We start from the raw sequence: 25,403 nt of genomic DNA on the forward strand, positions 1-25,403 counted from the left end.
GTGGTAAATGCTAAAAGTTTGGTCAGCAGTGTTATTTTTAAGTGTGTCAAATGTCGGCGACTCAGACGTAACTGTCAGAGTCAGCTGATGGCTGAGTTACTTCAGGACAGGACTTTGACAGACCCCCCCCCTTTTCCCATGTGGGAATCGATGTGTTTGGTCCTTGGGAGGTTGTCACTAGGAAAACCAGGGGTGGTGTTGTAAATAACAAAAGATGGGCGGGTTTGTTTACTTGTTTGTCAAAACGAACTGTCTATATAGAGGTTGCAGAGGGAATGGACACTTCATCATTCATAAACGCATTGAAAAGGTTCATAGCCCTCAGAGGGCCAATTAAGTTAATTTGGTCGGACTGTGGCACCAATTTTGCATGTGCAGACCTTAGCCAACCACTTCTGGAAGAGGTGGAAGGCCGAATACTTAAGCCAGCTTCCAACCAGAAGACTCTGGCAAACCCCAAAGGACAATTTCAAGGTGGGAAACCTTGTGTTGCTAAAGGACAAAGACTTGCCCCGCTATGCCTGGCCTATGGGCATTATACTAAAGACCTTTCCTTGCCCTGACGGTAAGGTTAGAAAAGTTCAGGTAAAGACTCATAGTAAGGACAAAATGTCTGTCCTGGACAGACCAACCAGCAATTTCGTGTTGCCTGTCCAAAGTGTGTAAGTTTTATACTGTTTTATTGTTGTGTATACAAAGGTGTTTGTATGTTTTTGATTGGTAAATTCCCACATCCTGGGAATTTAGCGGGGAGTGTTCCGTCCCCCAGGACGATGGTTTACCTTACCTATTGGTCGTTTGTTTGTTTTCCCTCCTTTGCATCTTGTTTCAGCCTCTGGCTGCAAAGCCCAGGAAAAGTGGCTTGGAATCTGCAAAAGCTGGCTGCAGTTTTCTTTGCAGTGATTGGTCAAAGAGTGCAACATCTTAGGACCGCCCTTTTTACCAGGGTCTAGTCTCCATTTTGGAGCTTCATTCTGGCTATAGTTTTCCAACGTGCTGGAGCTGTGCAAGGCTAACTGGGACAAATCATCCTCAAAACCAGGCCAATCTAAGCCTATCCAAATTAGATAAGTATTGAATTATATTGATCTGGAATAGGAAATCTAGTTAGAGGAGCAAAGTTATTCCATCGCTTCTAGAACTAATCTTTGCTGTAAAGATAGGGAAGGAAAGAGTTTCTCCTTCTAATATAGGCAGCGTGATTAGGGTATAGTGGTTTTATAATCACTTTTGCCTTCTGGAACCAGGGATAATTCTGTGACTAAAACCTATAGAAATTTGTTTCATTTTCTGCAACTTTAAGATCTGTGCCAGGTTTACAACCTTGTATGAATAAACATTCTTTTTTTGAAGTTATCCAGACTCAGTCGTTCAATATCTATAGGACAGCTTATAGGGATTTGCAGTTCGCCCGGATAAAGGACAGCACGTTTCAGTTTTATAGTTTTTTATTGTCCGGCGGACGGCACAGGCAGCTTTGTTCCATAGCAGCTTTGTTCCACATTCTCCAGTGGTAGCTCACAACTTTCATATCTGTGGCACAGTGAATCCACTCCAGGAAATTGTGTAAACTTTAAAGAGTTATCCATGGTGCTAAACCTGTTTTGGGAATCAAGCTCAGCATGTGGATTATTCCTTTAACATTTGAACTAAAAATCCAGAGCACGTTTCAGCACCTCAGGCACACCAAAGTTAGTTTAACTGGGTGTCAAGCTCTTTGAAGGATCGGATTTTAAGGCAGCACCTTGGAAATAGTGCCAGGGTCTTAGCAGAACAGGGCATCCATCTTGTAGCCGTTGGGGGCCCAGAAAAATAGGGCCTATCTGGGCATGAAAATTTGCAGCAGAGGTAGAAGGAGGCAGACAAAGCACAGGCTAAAGAGAAATCCTCCCTCTAGGGCGGAACGTCCTTGCTGGTAGAATTAAGGAAAACCTGTTTCATGGTCCTCTGTAGCACAACCCAGCCATGAAATCACTGCAAACAGCAGCTTTCAGAAGAGGTTAAGAAGAAGCTGGAAAATGTTTCTACCTTTGATCCTAGCTTTTCTTCTTCTCTGATGTTAGCAATAGGCTGCAAACCTATGCATACTTGGAAGAAAGCACAATTGAACTTAGGCATCTTGGCCAGAATACAGACCTCTCTTATCAGAGACAAGCAAGTTAGCAGAAAACAACTCATGAGAGAGAGATGAATACACACACACACACACACACACAAGAGATGGAGAAAAAGAGAGAGAGAGACTTCTCTGTTTGTCATATGTATGTATGCATCTCTCTCTCTCTCTCTCTCTCTCTCTCTCTCTATATATATATATATATATAAACTCAATTTACATTAGAAAGGGGGAAATTTATTTGTGCATACATATTACATTGCTATTTGGATTTAAGTTAAAAACCTGCACTAAAACATTACATAAAAAAGGTAAAGGTTTCCCCTGACGTTAAGTCCAGTCGTGACCGACTCTGGGGGTTGGTGCTTATCTCCATTTCTAAGCCGAAGAGCCTGCGTTGTCCATAGACATCTCCAGGTCATGTGGCCAGCATGACTGCATGGAATGCCGTTACCTTCCCGCCGGAGCAGTACCTATTGATCTACTCAGATTTACATGTTTTCGAACTGCTAGGTTGGCAGGAGCTGGGGCTAACAGCAGGCGCTTATTCTGCTCCCGGGATTTGAACCTGGGACCTTTCGATCCGCAAGTTCAGCAGCTCAGCGCTTTAACACACAGTGCCACCAGGGGCCCCATTTAAAACATTACCTACCATGACAGAACTCAGAAATGCCTTCTATTATTTTACTTTCCACCTCTTTTTATTCCTGTTTTGAGTGAAGGAAACAATTGCATGGATTTTGGGAAAATTCCATTTCCTGTGCACCCCCATCAAAAACCCCTTTCTTGCTTTACCTTTCTGTATCCCTTATAATCTCACATCCTCTTATACTCCTCTCTTTGTTTAGTTAACTTATTTTCACATGGATCCCAGCAAAAGACTTCAGAATGAATGGCCTCAATATTCAGTGTGCGGGGACAGATAAAGTGTCTCTATTGGAAGTTCAGCGTACAAAACTGGAGGGCAAACTGGATATAAAGTTGATTTCACCCTCTGAGATGCCCTTACTACTTATGGGCTTAAAATCTTTTAACATTAGAATTAACTAATCAATTGCATCTTAACCATAAATTAAAATAAACATTTGCACTTGCAGTGGTTTCACTGTTGTGAGCCACAAAACAATGTAACTGAAGTGCTAACAAAAAGTAAGGAGTTTTCAAAAATCCAAGAGAAAGAAACAGTTGGGACGGTAACATTCATTAGCTTTTCATTATTGTCCCTCATTTAACTAACTGGCTATTTATCTAAGTAGTTCGCTAGTTAATACAGGCTGAGTATCCTTTACCTGCCAATCCAAAATTGTCCACATAAGTGGGTGAGATAGTGACACCTTTGCTTTTTGATGGTTCAGTGTTCACAAACTTAGCTTTATACACAAAAAACTTTATTGTACTCAAAATTATCTCACAGCTATATTTATAAGACGTATATGAAACATACACATTTCAAGTTTAGACTTGTGACCTCATCACATTGAGAAATTTCCCTGTCGTTGGACACTTCAGCCTCTTTTCAAGCCTGAAGAGGCACGGAGCTCATCACATAATGTTAAACTACTTCAGGTGTTGAAAAGAGGCAGAAATGTCCTGAAAGGAGGGAGCTCTGAATATGGGCCAGCAATCCTATTCAAAGCTCCTACTTCCTATCGCGTATTACTCCCATAGTTCCAGCTTTTATCATAAAAGGTTTGGAGCAGGGCAATTTTATCCCATGAAAGGAAGAGGTTTTAAAGTAGTGTCAATCTCCTTTAATGTAGGGGGCTTTGTGTCTTGCCTTTCGGATAGTGTAGTTTTTCCCTGATTAAAAATGTGATGAATGTAGGATAAATGTTTTGACAACTCTTAGGTTTCCATGTGTGAGTGTGATGGGAAGGCAGAACTCGAAACGGGAGGGCTTACGATCTAGAAGGGCAATTCTTTACGCTGAAAGGACGGTCACCCATACTTTCCCATCTCAATGTAATGAGGTCCTTGGCCACATCTCTAAGATACCTCTTTCTGCATATGCAAGTATTTCAAAATCACAAAGAATCCAAAGTCCTTCTTGTCACTAGTATTTCAGATAAGTGACTCTCTGCATTTAATACAGTATAAGTTAAAAATAAATCAACCTGTCACTTTGTATTAGAAAATGTCTAATACATCTGTTAACTTAACAGAGTTTAATTAATTGCCATCACTAGTTTTATTTTTGTCAAGCTGCTGTTAAAACACAGGATTGTTTCCCTGGTGGCTAAATTTCAATTGCCAAGCTGCTTTTTCTCTGCCTTCCACTAAAATTGGTGGGGAATATTCAATAGTTAACGAGCCACTAGCTATTAAAAACTAAGTATTATGTAGAAAAGGCATCTTCTGGTCATCAGCGCCCATTAAAGAAACATCTTTGAAAATAAAAATAAAAGAAACTCCAAATGAGACCAGAACTATATCTACTAGGACTAACAAACACGAAATTAGACGAAAACGAGGGAAAAGATCTTGAAACTATCTGGTCATAGGAGCCAGAATCATCTTTGCCAGGATATGGAGATCAAATCAGATACCAACCATAGACCAATGGCTATTGAAGATATGGGAAATAAAGAACATGGACAGACTGACGTTCTTGATGAAGAAACATCAAGGAAAACCAATAAAAGAAACTGATTGGTCAATCTTCGAGGAATATACAAGAATAAGAAGGGCCCAAGCTGAAGATGCGACTCAAGGAATAGGAAACCCAGTAAACGCAAGCAACCACAAAAATAACATCCAAAGAAGAGAAGACCCTCCTTCACAGAGCCAGTAGATATCTTTCACATCTAATTACAGGAACCACCATGAAATGATACCCCTCCACCTACAAATCAAACCACTCCACAGATCCTCTTCCCTCTCCACCCCTCCTTTCCCTTTCGTATGCACTCCCCCCCTTCCCAACCACTTTCCAACCTATTCCCTCCCCCCCCCCCCCCACACACAGTGATTTCCCCCGACTTTAAATCTGTATTTAAAAGCTATTGTAAAGATGTGGCAGGGAGGAATCTTTTTATCCCACCGCTGCCACCAATTTGTGGAGATGTAGCAGGGAGGAATCTTTTTATCCCACCGCTGCCACCAAATGTGGAGATCTCAGGCAGAGAGGAAATCTTTTTCTTTTATTCTCTTATTCTTTCTTACTCTTATTCACATTAGATGGTAGCGTTACTTAGTTTTGAATATAAGTGACAGAGACTTGGATATTGAAGAACAAAAACAAGTTTATTTCAGGCACAGAGCTTAGTGGTTACAGTAACTTCTTTAAAGGCACTTAGATAATGGTTGCAAAGTTATTAACTGATCACTTTGGATCTAACTGGGATTGCTTTCCCTTCCTACTCAGACTCTACAAATAAACCTAAACAAGTCACCTAACTTGCCTAATTTAACACCACTAGAGATCTGAGTTCCCATGGTTTCCCTAACCTGGAACCAAGTGTCTTCCCTGTGACTAAAATCACAGACTGACTTAAAATAAGTCACCACTTATTTTAAAATTGACCCAAAATGTCCAATCCTTTGAGCCACCCTGATCCCTCAACCAGAATCAGTCTCTCGGTACCTCATATGGGCACCGACTCTAAAACTAACCTTCCCTGTGGTTTACAGACCACAGACTCAACTGTTTTTTAAAACATTCCCTCCTTTTTCTTCAAACGGTGGTTGGCTCCGCCCTTGTTACTATGGCAACCTGCCTCAGAATGCTGAGCTGGTTACCATCCCCCACGCACTGGTGACTAATATTTACCCTTTTAAACATAGTAAAACCTGACTTTTAAAACGAAATTAAACATGACATCTATAAATCAAAATAAAAACACACTTCTTTACAGCTATCAATAAAAATTATCAAAAAAGAGAAAGAAACATCTTTCTTATAAACTGTATAAATCACAAAGGAGGGGACAATAAATTAAAAACTAGATTTTAGAAATGCATGATTTAAATAATCAAATAAGCAGTCATACATAGATTTGAATTCAGTTATCATATTTTCCTGTTTGAAAATTGACAAGAAAAAGTGCCCGTGCCACTTGAAAGAAAGGTTTACCTGTGAGGGTGACTCTGGTAGTGATGCCTGGACTCCGCGGCACCAAGACCTCATGGTACTGCTCGCCTGCCAGGGTGCTGTACACCACCTTGAAGGTCTTCACCTCTGCCTCACTGTTGTCCCATTCAAGTTCCAGGCGGTCTGACATCCGAGAGACTACATGCAAGTTCTTGGGAGCATCAATTTCTGGGTTTGAAAAAAAAAAGAAGAGAAACAGTGGTCTTGCTTCTCTTTCTCTCCTTTTTATAACTGCAATCTATATACTCCCGAATTCTTCCCAAGTGATAATTATAGCTGAATATTGTTGAATATTTAGTAAAATGGTGAAAAAATGCCCTGCAAGTGGGTAAGCCACTCTAGTGCTATAATCTCTTCTGCAACTCCAGGCAGAGAACGTAAATCAGTAATTTTTGCACTGAGCCAAGTAACTTTGTTCATTAACTAATACTAATGATAATCCCTTATCATTTATGTAATGCATTAAAGCATGCAAAGCATTCCATGGTCTTTACCTAATTAGAATTTGGGGAACATTGTTCAGTGAGATGTCCAATATATATATATATTGGACATCTCACCGAACAATGTTCCCTAAATTCTAATTAGGTAAAGACCATGGAATGCTTTGCATGCTTTTTATATATACAGGTTAGATGATAACAAATCTTATGTATTCCCCCATAATTTTTGAATGGTTAATTGCTTTGGAATTAAATTCAGTGATGGAAATCCAAGTAATTAGATTTAAAACTGAAGCATGTTTGACTCATATTTAAAGGAGATAATGCACAAGTGCCTAAATGTAGTTTAAAATAGGTCTTTACATGAAGTTCCCCTGTATCGGGCCAGAACATTTGTCCATCCACTAACAGACTGTCTGCTGTCCCCAACTGGATGACTTCCAGGGACCTCATCATACTGATCCCCCCACTTTTGTTCCATTTGTCAGCAATTACCAGAAAAATGGAAGGTGCGTGTGGCGCCTTGTGGTGAGTCCCATGCTGTCCCTCCTTCCCCCATCTCATGGGGGCATCGGGGCAAGGCACATTGGCTCCCTGTCCCTTTCCCCATCAGATATGGGAAAGTGTGACAATGCACATTGCCGCATTGCCGTTTCCCTCATCAGATGGGGGAAAAGGCCAAAAACTGTGGGTAGCTCCATTGCAGCTACCCAAAAGTCAATCCACTTAATGTGGTTGGCGAGGAAGCGACTTGCAATGTTTCCTCACCACTTCAGTCAATGGGGTAGGACCTCAGCCTGCGTCATGTGATGGCATTCAGCAGAATCCATGGAGTAAGGAGCCAAATAAACCCCCATGTGATGAGGTGGCAGATCACACTACCCTTTCCCCACAGCTGGCTCATCCACTGACTATGAAAGCTAGGGATACTTGGATTTGTAATCCAATTCATTGGGATGGCATCAATATTGAAAGGACTGGTCAACTGTGACTAACACTGTATCTCTCTGGTCGCAGGAAAGAAAGAATTTTCCTAGTTTTACTGCGTGAATGCCTTGAAAATTTAGGAATTAAGCTGGTCTACATGAAAAGTACTATTGAGCCTTATTTTCCCAAAAAAACTAATGAGCTATATTGTATGAAGTTGCCCTGCGTTACATCAGCACATTGATTCCTCTGGCTCAGTGGTGTCAAACTTGTGGTACTCCTGATGTTTTGGACTTCATCTCCAAGAATTCATAGCCATTGGACAAGCTTGCTAGGGCTTCTGAGAGTTAGAGGTCCAAACATTTGGAGGGCCACATGTTTGACACTTCTGCTCTAGCTCAACGCTGTCTGCTGTAACTGGCAGAGCACCAGCAGAAGGATTTTCCAGCCTAGTTACCTGAGTTACTTAAAAAAATTGAGAGACCAGGACATTGAATAAGCAAAGCATCTAACACTGAAGATGGGCTCCTATGAATGGAAGGTCTGAGAAAGTGAAATAACAGATTCCACATCCAAATGGATATCCTGTCAAAAAGCTACAGCCATGAAGAAGTTGCATTTGAATTGTATTATTTCTCAATGTGTGTGTACATTTTCACTACAGAAGTAGCCAGACATCTCTAATTGGGATTTCAATAGATGGCATTCAGGGTCACTGACACTGCATGCTTCTATGCACAACAGAAGTGAAGTGCCAACGCAGGGAAAAAAGAGAGAAAGAACCAAAAACAAAAGCAAAAAAGGAGACGAATGAAAACACAGAAGACAATGGATTGGATCCAGACTTAAGATGCAATCCTATAGTAACTTAGATAGTGGGGCATACAATTGAAAATACCCATTTAAAATTGTGGTACAAATTAGCTTCACTTATTTTCCACTGAAATCAATGAGATTTAAACCATGACTAACCTGTCCCATTGATTTGCAATGCGACTAATTAGTTTGGCGAACTTGCAGTACTGCCCAATAGATCAGGGCTGATTCTGATGCAGTTATTCCAATAAGGCAGTGTAGGTTTCCTTGAAAAGGGCTGAACAGAGTCAAAGAATCGCAACTTGATTCATTGGGCAAGATATTGCCCTTTGTTTTGAGGTCACCTTCTTTTGAATTCTAACAAAGTGCACTCCCACCACAATACTTCTGTAAGGATCGTATTTTATTTTTTTAAACTAACAGCCTCATGCTGTAGAAAACAGGAATGACATACAATAGTTTTACTGCTTTATTTGCTTTTTTATTATAACATTTCATCAAAGTAAGTCAGCAATGAAAGACTCAGCAAATCAATAAGTGCACCCTCCCTACTCTTAAGTACAGTCAGCAAGATATTATCATACAGATAACTGAAAGCTGTAGTATCCATCTGTAATCTTTATGACAGGCAATATCCAAGTCATAAAACAGTTCCAAAATCTGCGTCCTACTTTCCCCTTTATGTAACTGTAAATTAAACCTCTTAACTGTCTATAGGGTTTGACGTATTTAAATTTCCCGAAGTACCCATATGTGATAAAAGAATGGAAAGTGCATGTACCACTACTTGGATTCTAAAAATCTCTCTCTTCTTTTCTCAACTCAAAGCATGGAAAATGAGGTGTTCCCTCTATCTAATATTTGTTCTCTCCCTGGGCACCTTATGGATTCGATTATCCCTCTTTTATTAAGGAAATAGATACATGTTCTTAATAAGGATGCTGCCAGGCGATACCCTCCAGTAGACAAGATGTGTGCGAGAATTATTATGCAGCAGGCATAGAAGCACTAGCATGTCTTCAGCATGATGTCTGCCATCTGAAAGATACCTATATCTGATCCAGAATATTGGTATAGTTGTTTGATGTATCTCATGGGTGAACAACAAGTGGTTGACAAATCAGACATTGCATTTTTATACATGTTTGTTGTCCCTGCCCACTGAACTGTAGTGGTGTGGCAGCAAATGAAGGAAAGTGCATTAATTAATTTCTGGAAGACTAACTAACTGCACTCCATAATCCTTCAAGAAACACAACTGCATTCTAAAATAAGGTGTGGAGTTGTTGCATGCCTTTCTTTTAAAAAAGCACAAATCATATTTTTCCTCCAAGCCACCAATAGGAAAAAAAATCAGTCCTATCTGTTGCACTGGTAGATTTTGCTAGTGCATGGTAAGGGAAAGGTACAGCTGACAAAAAGATTATGAAAGATCACCTCTGTCAGATTTGCTGTCTCTGATCACTAGAGGCTCTCTAGGCTCTCAGGTAGAGATCTCTACAAGATCTGATACTGGGGATTATTTTTAGCAGAGATGTTAGAGGCTTAAACCAAACTGTTCTGAAATCTAAACAGATTTTACATTGTGATGTTATGGAATTGCCAATCAAAGGAATATACCTTTTTCCCCAGAAAGACAGAATTTATTTGCAGAGATTGATATGTTCTTTGATATCTAAATCTATAAGTCATAAAATTGAAGGTATGACCACTCTATCTGCCATAATTTCAGATCACATTACTGTCACTTTGGTTTTGACCAATAGAAAATGGACACTTAATTGGAGACTTAATTAACCATTGATGAGAAAGTGACTTTGAAAGCAAAATTCCTCCAAAGAATTTTGCTGTCTCATACCAATAACTTGTCAAGAGAAGGAGGGGCAGGAGCAATTTTTCTCCCCCTTTTCTCTTGGTGGGTCAGTTATTTTCCATTTTAGAAGGCTTTTAAAAGGGGGTTTCTTTCATGTCCCTGTGCAAGTGCTTTCTGTGTGAGTGTGAGTGTGTGTGTATGTGGATTACAACCCAAGAACCATCCTGTTTTTAAAACATGATTGTTCCCGGGTTAAAGAGCTGCCTGGAACTGCCCTGAAAACAAGCTGAGATATGTAAAACAGAAACAATTTGAAACACTAAACAAACTGGGAAGATGGGTAGTATGCAAACTGAGAAAAGAAAGAAAGAATAAATTAACACCAAAGATCTAAGTGGGGAAGGAAGAATTCACTAATGATGTTTTGGAAATGAAGGTAAAAAAAGAGGCTTGGTGAAACAATAACAATGGTGGAACTTGTAGAGGCATTTCAAGAGATGAAAATGGGAAAAGCACTGTGTCCTAATGGATTGACGACACAATACTATAAGTCAACACAAGATCACTATGTATACCTCTACTGCAGGCATCCTCAAACTGCAGCCCTCCAGCCTCCAAACTCCCAGAGGCCCATGCCATATTATTAAATAGTTAGGAATTCTCGGAGCTGGAGGCCCAAACAGCTGGAGAGTCTCAGTTTCAGGATGCTTGCTCTACGGCGAATGATGAATGACAAATTAAGGAATCAAATAAAATACCAGATTTTGGAAACAGCCAAACGTACATTTCATTCCTAAGAAAGCCTGTGTTATTGAGAATCCAAAAAATTATAGGCCTATATCTTATTTTTTTCGTGTCAGGAGCAACCGGAGTTGCTTCTGGAGTGAGAGAATTGGCCGTCTGCAAGGACGTTGCCCAGGGGACACCCGGATGTTTTGGCGTTTTTACCATCCTTGTGGGAGGCTTCTCTCATGTCCCTGCATGGAGCTGGAGCTGATAGAGGGAGCTCATCCGCGCTCTCCCCGGGTAGAATTTGAACCTGGCAGCCTTCAGGGCAGCAACCCAACCTTCATATCATGAGGCTTTTATCCCCTAGGCCACCGGAGGCTCATTTATATCTTTGTTGAATAATAATAATAATATAATAATAATAATTTTATTCTTGTACCCCGCCTCTATCTCCCCGCAGGGACTCAGGGCGGCTTACAAATGCAAAAGAGTATACATACAAAAACATCAAATACCGAAAACACACAAATGAAAAATTAAAACATACGATTAAAATCAAGCCATTAATAAGACAAAACACATCAATAAAAACATGATGGGCTGATCAAAGTGCACTAAGTGAGACTTGTAAACATAGAGGAAGTTAAAAGTGCTATAAGAACGTTGGGGAGAACCCAAAAGTGAGTTGAACCCTGAGACTATATAGAGAAATTACCCATGCGGATGCAACCGGTCAAGGATAACCATTTGTACAAGAATTTAGCATTCAAGAGGGTGGTACTAAATATGGTAGCATTCAAGAGGGTGGTAATAAATATATAACATGTTTGCTGCAATTTTAGCAAAGAGATTGAATAAAGTTTTAAAGTTTTTAAAGATTTTAATACACGACAACCAAGCAGGATTTTTACCAAAGAAACATTTAAGTGATATTCTGAAATGTCCAGGTGTGTTTTGGACCTTTCAGAATATCATGACACTCGCAATGAAAAATAGGTTGCTCTGATATGCTGGATGATCAACTAGAAAGGAAACATGGAGTATTATTACTATACATATGATTACTGTGCCTAGAGATGGAAAGAACCAGATGTCTCAACACAAGAAGAATGACTGACAAAGATTTGTGAATAAGCTGAGATGAACAAACTGACAGGAGAAATCCTTTACTAAATTTAAGAAAGGCTGGGACTCGTTTATCCCTTTTTTACAGCAAATATTGGTTTTCTGATTTAGAAGTGTTACATTATGGGTGGATACAGAAAATAAGAAATGAAAATCAACAGGCACCGAGGGTGAGGCTTATAAATTAATAGTTATGTGTTTAGAACATGTTCAATACTGTGAATTTGTTTATATTAGAGTGATTGTCCTAGATATAGTTGAGTTATTTATTGTAGTTCAGTTTTCTGTATGATGAAAAATTGATTTCTTGGCATTGTTTCTGTTTTCTCTATTTTTTTTCTTTCTGTATTTCTTTTTGCATTTTTGTATCTTTGTACTTTTGAATAAAAATCAATATATATAAAATTGTTATGGACTTTCTCACTGTTAGGAATCTTCATATGCAAGGTATTGATGTATTCATGAACACTTTTATCTTGGACTTACCTGTTACAAAGTGGGCGAATACAGCTGTACTTTCATTAGTGCCCCGGACAGCAGCAATAGAGACTTCATATTTTGAACCCGGTCGCAGGGCCTGCATGGAATACTGACTCAGGGGAGGCTGGAGCCGGAAGGTGGTTTTTCCCCCTTCCCCATTCTCTAGGCCGTACTTCAAAAGGATGTGGTCAACTTTGGCCCGAGGTGGAGTCCATTCAACAAAGGCCACTGTATCTGAGACATCTCGCACCAAAATCTGGGTCGGCCCATCAATGACTAAACATGATAGATCCATAAAGAAATGGAGGTGATTGGGGAGAAGCAAATTACAAGAGGTACAGACACACATGAAGAATGGCTTTAGTGGGACAGAATCTTCACTACAGATGTGGGAAAGCATTCACTTTTTCTATTTCCTGATTTTTCATCCCATTTTTAATATCATGGAAATTATACCAAAGATGGGCCACCTGCCATATGTGGACTGCCTATGGCCTTCCAGGCCATTTTTGATGACTCTAGTCTAGGGCATCCCTGCCACCCTAATGATGCTTTGGCCTCTTCACACACTATGGGGTAGGAATAAGGGAAGTGACCCATGGGCTGCAAAATGCAACATTTTATTCTCCCCAGGGCACCCTTGTATGTGTGGGAGGGAAAATTTATCAGGTTCTGAATCAAGATCATACTTTGTTTTTCACTGTTTTAAGAAGACTGAGGAATAATAATTTGCATACTGAAATATGTAACAGAATATACAGTAGAGTCCCACTTATCCAACACTCGCTTATCCAAGGTTCTGGATTATCCAATGCATTTTTGTAGTCAATGTTTTCAATATATCGTGATATTTTGGTGCTAAATTAGTAAATACAGTAATTATAACATAACATTACTGTGTATTGAACTACATTTTCTATCAAATTGGTTGTATAACATGATGTTTTGGTGCTTAATTTGTAAAATCATAACCTAATTTGATGTTTAATAGTCTTTTCCTTAATCCCTCCTTATTATCCAGGATATTCACTTATCCAAGCTTCTGCCAGCCCGTTTAGCTTGGATAAGTGAGACTCTACTGTATGTGCTACTTATTCCATGGCTTATACCAATACTTATAAGGGAGGTGTGCATTTGGGTTCAGCACAGAGCCTTTAATTTCAAACCATCTTATACAAAACTTTCTGCATCTAGTCACCAGTTTCTCACCAGAACAAGAATAAGCAGCTGCCAGTAAGAATCACAGATTTTTTTGGCCCTTTCTACAGTGCCACATAATGTAGTTTGAAACATTATGATCAGTGTAGACTCATATAATGCAGTTAATATGAGTCTACACTGATTATATAACAACGGACTATATAAGAACACTAAGGTGCTTAACTACAAATTGCATTAACTGGCCTGTGTAGAAGGGGCCTACGTGTCATCTGAGCAAACAGCATTCACAAAAATTTTCATCCCATTTTTAATATCATGGAAATTACACCAAAGATGGGCCACCTGTCATATGTGGACTGCCTATTCACAAAAATAGGCAGTCCACATATGACAAAATTTTTGTATAATTTTCTGTACAGTACATATGCCCAGGAGCTACTTTCTCTCAGTACTTTGAGCTTTAAGACATTGATGGCTCAGATCTAAATCAGAGAATTACAGGATTGGAAAGGATCCCAAAGATCATGTAGTCCCATCTCTTGCCAGTGCATCATCATCATCATCATCATCATCATCATCATCATCAAATTTATGCCTCGCTTTTTCTGTCCACAATGGAAACTGAAAGTGGCTTACATTAAAAACATTTGAATACGAAAGAGTGCGAGAGCATGCCTAAAAGTTGGCTACCTGTCTTCTGCTTAGATATCGCCACCAATTGTCAGTTCACTATCCTCCATGGTTGCTCTTAAAGCCACATTTTGTACAAAGATAGTCATTAATGCACTATGCATAAATCCTTTTTGCTGTGATCATAGTGATTGTCTGATGAGTCAACATATAAGCAGTTTTTGGTCGGTCCCTCATGTCCCTAAAGAACGGTTTTTCATCCCTGTCTGGCCTACTTTGGTCCAGAAAATGCACCCCACCCCTCCTTTCCTGGATTTTATATCCTCCAGCTGATCCAGTCTGGTAAGGACAGCTTCTCTTAGGCCTAAAATGCCTCTTAGGTTGAGCATGCCAAAATTGCTTGCTTCATTATTTTAGCAGGTGTTTGGGGTAAAACATGTTTTGGCTTTCCCCATTTCAGACTTGGTTTTTATATATGTTATGCACACTTTTGAGCCTATTTTGTCCGCAATATTGTCTCTTCCAGTGTTGTCTCTTCTAATGTATCTCCGCAACTCAAGTAGTTTACTGGAAGGGAGAAAATGTTAGAATAGGGCCATTTTTCATTCACTTAATAGATCAGTTCATATTTATTCACTAAAATTATGGACTTAGTTGTGTAATATTTCCCTTGTTATTTTGCAATTGCTCTCACTGTAGATACATGGTGACCTGCTTCAAATAGATGGTTGTTGTTGTGTTCTGTGTTTTGTAAAAATGTAACTGCAAGTAGTCTACATTTATAATGACCTGCCTGTTCATATTGAGTCCTGCAAACTCAAAACAATTCAAGGTGCCCTGGCCCAATATATATCTTAACTTTGTGCTTTCAGAGATTAATCAAATGTTTAGTATCCAAAGTCTACCTAGAGAGTAGGCTGACTTTTGCATCAATGCATGATGAACTGCTCTGATCTTTTCATGTATTGCTACTGGGGACTGATCCCTTTCTACATCTAAAGCATATGGATTATCCAGTAATTCCTGGTAATTTGCATGCATCGTTTTTTTCTGAAACTAGACTCCTTCCATGCAGGAGACAAGGCTAGAAAAGTGACTCATACAGGAAGGGCGCTTCCACTGAAAATGATTAATTCTTGCATGTATGTTTCTACTACAGTATTTTTAACACGATAGATGGCCTTCAATTCAGGGCAAATAAGGCTTCATAGACACTGTATATAATATAGTTTCATAACACAATTTAACTGCCTTATGTGGCAGTGTAGATTCAGGTAATGCAGTTCAATTGCATTACGAAACTGCACTATGGCAGTGCAGATGAGGCCTAAGTGTTCCCCAAAAGGCTTGGGAACGTGTCTGTGAATGGACCCACTTTAAATCTGGACCATTGCTTGGCATGGTCTGTAGATGTCAGCAGTAAACTATACACAACTCCTAAATAGTAATAGAGACTTATCTACAAAAATAAAAGGCTGGGGAAGAAAGGAGGGATGCTTGTGCTTGCTGGCTGAAATAAATAGAGGATGAACAAGATCTGTTTCAGGATTGCAGACTGTATTCCATCCTCTTTTGTCCAAGGGACAGCCCCCCTTCTACTAGGCTGGTAAGCATTTCTGGCTGTGGATCCAAAGCCCATTGACTGCTTTATAATTATCGGCTTTGTGGATGCACCTCCTCTATGACAGCTTTGCAAAGCTATTTGGACACTTTGGTTTCCTAAAGACAGGTTTTAATGACTGGAACCATTAAATGTGATTATGAGGACTAGAGGGCACGAAGAAAATCCTCTTTGCTGCAGAGGTCATAATTTGTTCAGCCACATAGCTATCAAAAATATGGGCTGGAATTAGTTTGCTAGTCATATCACAAGCACCATCAGATCAGATCAAAGGTCAGCCTAGAGCAGCATTCTGCTTCTACAGTGGCCAGACCATACAGACAGTTGTGGAAAACCTCAAAGTATAAAACAAAGATAAAGTAAGTAGCACTTCACCAGTGTTTGTCTACAGCTCATATCCAGAGGTATAGTGCCTCTAAACATGGAGGTATCCTTTGGGTATGCAAAACATAGAAAGTTGTTTTAAAAAAGTAACTGGTTATAGTTCTGAAGTCTGAAGAAATTCTTATGTCTATGGTTCCAATGGTAATAACAATTTTAGGTAGTGTTCCATTATCCGAGCAGAGGCCACAAGGGGACGCTAGAGAGAGAACAATAGTCCATTTTAGGGGGGGAGTTGATGGAGAAAAACCATTTCCCCCATTTTTGCTGGTTATTCCTCCTGCCCCCTTCCCATATCATAAACAGAGGTGGTCCAACCGCCAGGCGAGGGAAGCATTTGCCTATGGCACCATTTATTTATTTACATTTATTTACAGTATTTATATTCCGCCCTTCTCACCCTGAAGAGGACTCAGGGCGGATCACATTGCACACATATAAGGCAAACATTCAATGCCTTAACATAGAACAGAGACAGAGACAAACGCAGGCTCTGAGCTGGCCTCGAACTCATGACCTCTTGGTCAGAGTGATTTGTTGCAGCTGGCTACTCAACAGCCTGCGCCACAGCCCGGCCATCGTCCGGGGGGTGTTGTTGAGGCCCCTGGAGGATGGCGCCACCCCTGCCTCCTTCTCCTTTCTGGGCCTTCTCGCAGGTGGCGGAGCCACGCAGGGGGCAGGGCCGCGTGGCGTGGGGCCACACGGCGCAGGGCCGCATGGGAGCGGGGACAGGCCAAGCGGCGGGAAGGTCCAGCCCAGGCCTCTCATTCTCTCTCACCTGTCTGAGCAAGCAAGTATGTGATGGAATGTACACTCTGTTCTCAGGCTTCCCATCCTATTCTCTTTCTTCCTGCCCACTCAAGGAAGTGGAAGTGAAGAAGCCAGGGGAAAACACATGTACCCGCCCTCCTTGTGCTCCTCTATCCATCCCCTTTCCACAATCCTGCCTGAGTAAGTGAGGGAGGGAATGTGTGGGTGCACCCTCCTTCCTCATACTCCACCCAAGCCAACCTCCTTTCTGCCTGGCTCTGTGATTCCATGGGAGAATGCATATGTGCACCCTCCCATTCCCTTGTCTGGCTGGGCCTTCCCGCTACGGCCCTGGCCCCACCCCCTGCTCCACGTGGCCTCACCCCCGTGCCATGCGGCCCTACCCCTGCCCCCGCGCGGCCCCACCCCAAGTTATGTGGCTCTGCCCCCGTGCCACGTGGCCCCACCCCCTGCACCACGGGGGGGGGCACCAAAATTACCTTTGCCTACTAGGGAAAATTACCTAAGTATCCCTCTGATCATAAATGAGGGATGTTTCCACTAAAGGACATGGGTGAAAACGGGAAAAATTGTTTTCCTCCTTCAAACCATGCTCCGCCTCCATAAAATGGTGTATCCTTTTCTCTCTAGTGCCCCCTTGTGGCCTCTGCCTGGATAATGGAACAGTACCCAGATTTCTTTTAATTTCCCCCAAGTGTTGCCTTCCAAGCACCTGAATTCAGCATAGAAAATGACCTTATTTTGTGTCACACAATACTCGCTCTATTGCTGATTGAAATTATGAACCTAGTTAAGAGTTACCCTACAAGAGCCGTGAAGCCAACTTCTGCTATGTTAAGTGACTTAAATTATACCTTCAGCATTGGAAAAAGGAAAGGATTAAAAGTAACTTGTCTGTAACTGGAGTCTTCCAAGCTCTAGCTGTTTGTGAAAAGCCTTCAGCAGAGTTTAAACCTATTATGGAGGGGAAATGGTGTTCATTCCCAAGCTGATGGTTTGAAAAAATAGCTTCAAGTTACATACGTGTTGACACACTGGCTGAGGCAGGTGGACTTCGGGCTTGTTCCTTGAGGGCTACCACATTGACTGTATACTCCTCACCTGGTTTCAGCCCCGTCTGGTTGAAAGTTGTCACACTGCTAGGGAGCTGTGCAATTACACCCCCTTCATTGTCCTGAAAACATAAAATACGTGGGTTTAACTTTTGCCAGTGATACAAATCCTAGCTGTTCTTCTCTCCTTTCCACATATGGCTGAGATGTTCTGTTTTTATATGCAAGTCAAACAAGCCCAAAGACTTCTCACACTTTGATTAATTTCTTCAAACATACCCGGTTTGTTGAACATGACTCATTTTTCTTAATCCTTGGGGCCAAACTGCATGTTATGACAGAGATGCATGAATGCATCTAGATCTCTTTAGATATTCAAGTTTAAAGCTATGGTGGGCAAACTAGAGAGGAGTATCTCAGATGCCATAGTTTCTTGTGGCCTAATTTCAAAATCCTTCTGCAAGCCTTCTATTCAAACCCCTGAGAAGAGTGAGTTGTCTCTTTTTTAGTGGGATTGTAGTGTGTGTGTGTATGTGTGTGTGAGAGAGAGAGAGGGGGGCGGGCGGGTGGGCGGGAGAAGGGTGTAAGAGAGAAGGGGAAAGTATTTCTTTGTGTACGGAAGAGAGGAAACATTTCTGGTTTTGACCCCTCCTAAATGTATCCAAAAGTTCTGTTCTATTTCTTTATTTATTGTGAATCAAGGGTGCCAATGAACTGTGGAGTGGAAGAAAGTGTCTCTTTGTTTGTGTTTAATGAAACCAATTTCTCTTACAAATGGCAGTTTGCCATGTTAATCACAACCTTTCTGTGAAAGAACTCAAACGGCATAAAGAGGTTTTTTTCTCTACTTTCTGTTCAAAATACAGGCATACCTCAGTGAACTAAGTCTCTGACAAATATGTTTCTTTTGACTCAGGACCTCATCAGATGGCTCTTTGTAAAGTGGGGGACAGCGGGGGAAACCGTGGGGCAGCTTAGAGAATCATCACACTGTGTTCCCTACCGTCGGGGTTTGTATCATCCCCTTCTCACGATGTTTCCCCGCTGTTGCCCACTTCTTCTTTGGCTCATCTTTGTTTTTTCTATGAGGAGTTGGGTGTACACCCGACTCCTCTGAACTCTGTCTCCACTCCTGCAGTGTTTCTCTGCCTTCATTTGATGAGGCTGAAAGCCTTTTTATGTTTTCCCATCTCCCTTTCTCCTTGAGAGGAAGAGTGGCCAGCTGGTTCAAGGTCACCAAGTAAGTTTCATGGCTAAGTAGGATTTGATCATGGTCAATCTGGGTCAATTAAATGGGCCGAAACTAACAAAATGAAGTTCAACAGGGACAAATGCAAGATACTTCACTTTGGCAGAAAAAATGAAATGCAAAGATACAGAATGGGGGACGATGCCTGGCTTGACAGCAGTACGTGTGAAAAAGATCTTGGAGTCCTTGTGGACAACAAGTTAAATATGAGCCTACAATGTGATGCGGCGGCGAAAAAAGCCAATGGGATTCTGGCCTGCATAAATAGGGATATAACGTCTAGATCCAGGGAAGTCATGCTACCCCTCTATTCTGCCTTGGTCAGGCCACACCTGGAATACTGTGTCCAATTCTGGGCACCACAGTTGAAGGGAGATGTTGACAAACTGGAAAGCGTCCAGAGGAGGGCAACTAAAATGATCAAGGGTCTGGAGAACAAGCCCTATGAGAAGCGGCTTAAAGAGCTGGGCATGTTTAGCCTGTAGAAGAGAAGGCTGAGATGAGACATGATAGCCATGTACAAATACGTGAGGGGAAGTCATAGGGAGGAGGGAGCAAGCTGCCCTGCAGACTAGGAGGCGGAACAATGGCTTCAAACTACAGGAAAGGAAATTCCACCTGAACATCAAGAAGATCTTCCTCACTGTGAGGGCTGTTCGGCAGTGGAACTCTCTGCCCCGGACTGTGGTGGAGGCTCCTTCTTTGGAGGCTTTTAAGCAGAGGCTGGATGGCCATCTGTCGGGGGTGCTTTGAATGTGATTTCCTGCTTCTTGGCAGGGCGTTGGACTGGATGGCCCATGAGGTCTCTTCCAACTCTACTATTCTATGATTCTATGAATCTCAGGCCTCATCTACATTGCCATAAAATACAGTTTAACTGCTTTATATGGCAGTGTAAACTCACATAAGGCAGTTCAATACAGTTAAACTGCATTATGTGGCAGTGTAGATGGGGCCTCAATCTTTGCTAGGTTAAAGATTGTAGGTTGGACCTTATCCCAGTGGTTCTCAACCTGGGCCCCCAGATGTTTTTGACCTACAACTCCCAGAAATCCCAGCCAGTTTATCAGCTATTAGGATTTCTGGGAGTTGAAGGCCAAAAACATCTGGGGACCCCAGATTGAGAACCACTGCATTATCCCTATCTGTGGATGCAATCTTCCTGATTAAGCATCTACTGATCCTATATGAGCTGTACTTGTACAGAATAACTTCTACAACTTATCCTTGTATGGATTAGGTAGAATATGAAGCTTCCTTCTGTCCGTTCGTCTTTCTTTGTATTTAAAGATGTGAACTAGCATGTCCTGGATGGGGTTTTACTACCCCTGAAGGAAGAAGGTGCTTCATCCTTGTCACTGGTAGCTCAAATGGACTGTGTGGCTCAGAATGCTTGGTGTCTCTTTGACTGGTGAGCCAGTTACAGTCTTTCCTGGACAGAGATAGCCCGGCCACAGTAGCTGGTAGCCTCCTAATTCATCCAACAGTAATATGCTTTATGAAGGGCTGCCCTTGAGGAATATTCGAAAGCTAGATAGTGCAAAATGTAGCAACTCAGTTGCTGACTGAAATACCATAGAGAGAGCATATCATGCCAGTGGGACATGGGAAAGGGCTTTCTCAGTCATGGTGCCCCAACTGTGGAAGGTCCTTCCCTCTGGCAGCTACTCATGTCATGTAAGCATCTAGTTAAAACCTGATTGTTTGTGCGTTGTGAACTCATCAAAAATACAGCGTATTTCACAAAAAGGTTTTTTTTGAATAAATTTTTAACATCTGTTTTAAAATTATTTTGCAATTTAATATGTTTTTAATGTATTGAATTTACTGTTTTAAATCATGTAACTCGTTTTAATGGTTTTGTAAGTTGGCCTGTGATCTTTGGTATAGGACAGGGCATAATTAAGTCAAATAGTTGACTATTCTCTCATGGTCAGGTGGCATCCACATCAGATCCATGTCTATATTTAAGGGCCCTTCCAGACAGGCCTTACATCGCAGGATCTGATCTCAGGTTTTCTGTTTATCCCAGATTATATGACAGTGTGGACTCATATAATCCTGTTTAAAGCAGAAAACCTGGGATCAGATCCTTGGGTATAGGGCCTGTCTGGACGGGCCCTAAGTGCAAGAGACAGTTGGGCAGTGAATGGCACAGCAGGAAGTTGGTGTATTTGTGTCACTAGCTCATGTCCTTGATCTGGTCATGTAAGTGTTATTTATTGTTATAATTGTATTATTTTACTTTGTTTAATAATGTGTTAACATGGCCCCATGTTAGCCACCCCGAGTCCCCATTGGGGAGATGGTGGCGGGGTATAAATAAAGTTTTATTATTATTATTATTATTATTATTATTATTATTATTATTATTATTATTATTATTATTATGTTGTTATGTAATGTTTGTGTTGCTTTTATGACTGTAAACCGCCCTGAGTCCCATCCGGGAGATAGGGCGGTATATAAATAAACGTTTATTATTATTTATTATTATTTTTTATTTTGCTGCTTTTCTGTAATATTCCAAATGGAGTTACCAATTTTTCAATCTGTTCCTGTAGCTATGCCATTTAATACTATCTTGACATGCCAAGATTAATGGAGTTAAAGACTAACTCTTACTACTCAGATGGATGTTAAAGTTGGACGAGATGGTCAAACTCATCTTCTAGACATTTGGGAACTCTACCCAGCCCTTAGCATCAAGCTATTAGTGTATTTTCCCATTCTTATTAGAATATAAAATGGATATATCTTTTCCCATTCTTACAAATTTGTTCCATTAATTGCAAATGGGTGTGCATTTTACTGAATACCGGGACAAGATTTGCATTATAATTTGTTCTTTGTAAACTGTCTTATCTAGCATGAATGTATCTTGGGTTTTGAATAGAATGCTATCTTGAGTCTTACAGATAGTTAAAAAACCAAAAATGCCCTTATAAGAAGTGTCTGTGTGTGTAAAAAAGAGAAAGGAGCGCAAGACAAAATGCCAAATGAACAAGCAATCAACATGCAAAATGCCTCCAACCCATCCCATTCTCCAGCCATTGAAAAATCATTTTAAAAGTCAGGTTGCCTTCATCAGGGTCTCATCCTCTTGATTTTGCCTGCCTTTCAGTCTTAAAACTACTGCTAATAGTGTTGTAGGTTTTCATACCTCTGGGGGCTTATCTGTATGACCAAGGCAATCCAGACTCATGACAAATCCACCATGAAACTATGTCGGTGGATTTATGGTGTGTGTGTGTGTGTGTGTGTGTGAGAGAGAGAGAGAGAGAGAGAGAGAGAGAGAACGTAAACCCGTGCAGAAGCGGGTTTTTAAAACCTGCTTCGGCACAGATTTACATTATTTCTGGAAGCGCCCAAAGTCAGAGGTCTCCTGATGAGTACAGGGGAAGGGGATGCTCATTCTCTATGTGGCGGTTAGCCTCATTCTCCTCTAGCTATGGAGGTCTGTCCAAGCACCTATCCATCATGGTCACATCTCCTGACATCAGAACAGAGAGTCTGCATAACCATGCTGATCATATGGGCACCCCATTTTGACATCAGCAGATACAACAGACAATGGCCAATCACTCACAGTGAGCTTTGTGGCCAGTGGGAAGTAGTGGCAGTGACACAAGGATGAAGTGACAGTTCAGCAGTAGGCTTGGGCCCAAATCAGTTTGAACAAAAATGATTTGTAGTTTTTGGTGGGCCATTTTGTATAATATCTGAAAATGGGGAGGAGGGATACTAAAAGCCTGGCAAATCGGATTAAGAGAGCCAGATTTTATCAGTTAGTACTGAAGAGGATAGAGTTAAGTCTGCATATACTTGAGGCAGGGATCTGCGTGTCTTTTCTCTCCTCGGCGGCGGCAGTATTCATTTCTTTTTGGAGTTTCCTAGGCTCCTCCTCCAGAGAGGGTCCTGGGAAATCGCTTTCCCAGGAGCACTTCCATAGGGCGGGCATTGAAAACCTCCTCTCGGAGCATGATGAGAGTTGAAGTTTTTCTTGCTCATTGTTTCTCAGCCAATAAAAAGCCTGGTGATATCCTTACTCTGATTTTCTGGGAATGGACATAACCGGCGACTACAATTTTCAGAACCCTCTCTTGTGGTTTGTCTTATTTTTGAAAATACGTGTTATGGTTAAAACTTAAAATAATTCTAAAAAATTAGTAGTTTGGTGAATTGTTTTGAAACTTGGCAGGCCTGCAGTTGTAAATGGGGTCTAAAACTGAGGTAGGCTTTATGCCTTAAAATGGTTGAGGATTATTTATTATTTTATTATTATTTACAGTATTTATATTCCGCCCTTCTCACCCCGAAGGGGACTCAGGGCAGATCACATTACACATATAAGGCAATCATTCAATGCCTTAACATAGAACAAAGACAGAGACAAACACAGGCTCCGAGCTGGCCTCGAACTCATGACCTCTTGGTCAGAGTGATTTGTTGCAGCTGGCTGCAGCTGGATGCTTACCAGCCTGCACCACAGCCCTGGGTTCAGCCCTTAAAGTTTCCCATTATAGCCAATGGGCAGAATCTTTGCCGAGTAACTTCCCGGTAAACAGAATATGTGGTCAGCCGACAATGGCATGCCTTTTGGCTGAATTGCACACCTCTCTTCAGCAGTGGTAATGTGGTCCCAACATTGGCCACAGATTAGTTATTACACTGGAATAACTTGCCCCGTTCAGATGCAGCCTAGGTCTCGGCTATGCTGGTCATTTCTAGCTCAAACACCATTAGTATCAACCCATGTTTCCTCACTGCAAACAAAACAGGTCTTGTCTAAAAGTTTTGTACAGGAAAAATTTCATGTATTGTGCTTAATAAGTAATTGTGTTTCTAAATTTCATTTTTATTTAACACATTATTTGAATTTATGGGATGAACTGGCTTTATGCATGAGTATAATTGCACGAACTACAATAGCCAAAACCAGCACTCCTATACTGTTTCTCTTCTCTTAATTATAACATGCAATAAAGGGAAACACAAAGGTCTGTTATTACCTCACAAATGTTTCTCTCCCAGTTCCCCATTGTTGGCTACTACTATGGGGGGTGGATGGCTACAAAACTGTCCAGTGTGGTAAAGATCCAGACGTATCAATTTAGCCTGAAATTGACATTTTTTCTTCACTAATTTTTCCAGAGATTGCAGAGGATGTTTTTGTCATCCTATTTTATTTCAGTATATATATTTTTATAATGAACTGATTGGATCTCTGCATGTAAAATGTAATTGTAGCACTGGCTTGTCTAATGCATAGTGGAAATGCACTCTTTTGGGAAAGGTCAGCCAGGATTCCAATTATAATTGCACTGTGTCTTTTTTTTATAAAGGCATTCCAATACTAGCCATTTTCAATGCATTCTAAATGATCTTTCACACAGAATGTGCCATTTTTGCTACCATCCCACAGCAGAAAAAGAATGTGATAATGGCAATTCGTGTAATGAACGCATCAGTTGGAGTTACTATTGTGGGGTAGACTGAAGTAGCCCCGGTTTCTCAATCTTACGTTAGAGTTAGGCAGATAAATATATTCTTAGCAATAAAAAAACGAAGTCTAAATGACTGAGCGGTGCCTGAAGCCTGCATGTTTGCACATTCATTTTACCCTGCCTACTTATTATTCACTCAGATAAAAGAGACTTGTGTAGAACTTCCACGAGCTCCAAAAACTGATGATCAATGCGGACAGAGGGATTTAAAAAACATGTTAGGAAGTTTATAGAATTTATTATTTTTAGTCTGCCCTCATTTCTTTGTTCATACCATCCAGACTTAACATTTATACTGTAAGTCCTTTTTGCAACAAAAAAGCAGGCACTGAATAAATTTCTGTAAGCCATCCTGGATTCACAAGGTAAGATGGAATATAAAGATAACTTTTTATCAGTCATTTTGAACGTGTCAAATGGTTGCAAAGAAGATGGACATGCTTGCATAGAAAAAAGATATAACCAATGTATTAAATGAGTAAAGTGAACATG

At 40.8% G+C, this 25,403-nt stretch overlaps 1 protein-coding gene across 3 annotated transcripts in view; it reads right to left on the reverse strand.

Annotated features, from left to right (window-relative positions):
* The window catches only part of tnr (tenascin R), a 676,393-nt gene that overhangs the window by 82,372 nt on the left and 568,618 nt on the right, over positions 1-25,403 (reverse strand). For all 3 annotated transcript variants that reach the window (XM_008108947.3, XM_062979422.1, XM_062979423.1), the window contains exons 9-11: positions 18,127-18,277; positions 12,546-12,815; positions 6,189-6,374 (exon numbers count right to left, since the gene is read on the reverse strand). In XM_008108947.3, the coding sequence (XP_008107154.2) occupies positions 6,189-6,374; positions 12,546-12,815; positions 18,127-18,277 (607 nt within the window). The remainder of the gene's footprint in view (positions 1-6,188; positions 6,375-12,545; positions 12,816-18,126; positions 18,278-25,403) is intronic.

This window comes from Anolis carolinensis, chromosome 4 (genome assembly GCF_035594765.1).
Source record: "Anolis carolinensis isolate JA03-04 chromosome 4, rAnoCar3.1.pri, whole genome shotgun sequence".
Classification (NCBI taxonomy): Eukaryota; Metazoa; Chordata; class Lepidosauria; order Squamata; family Dactyloidae; genus Anolis; species Anolis carolinensis.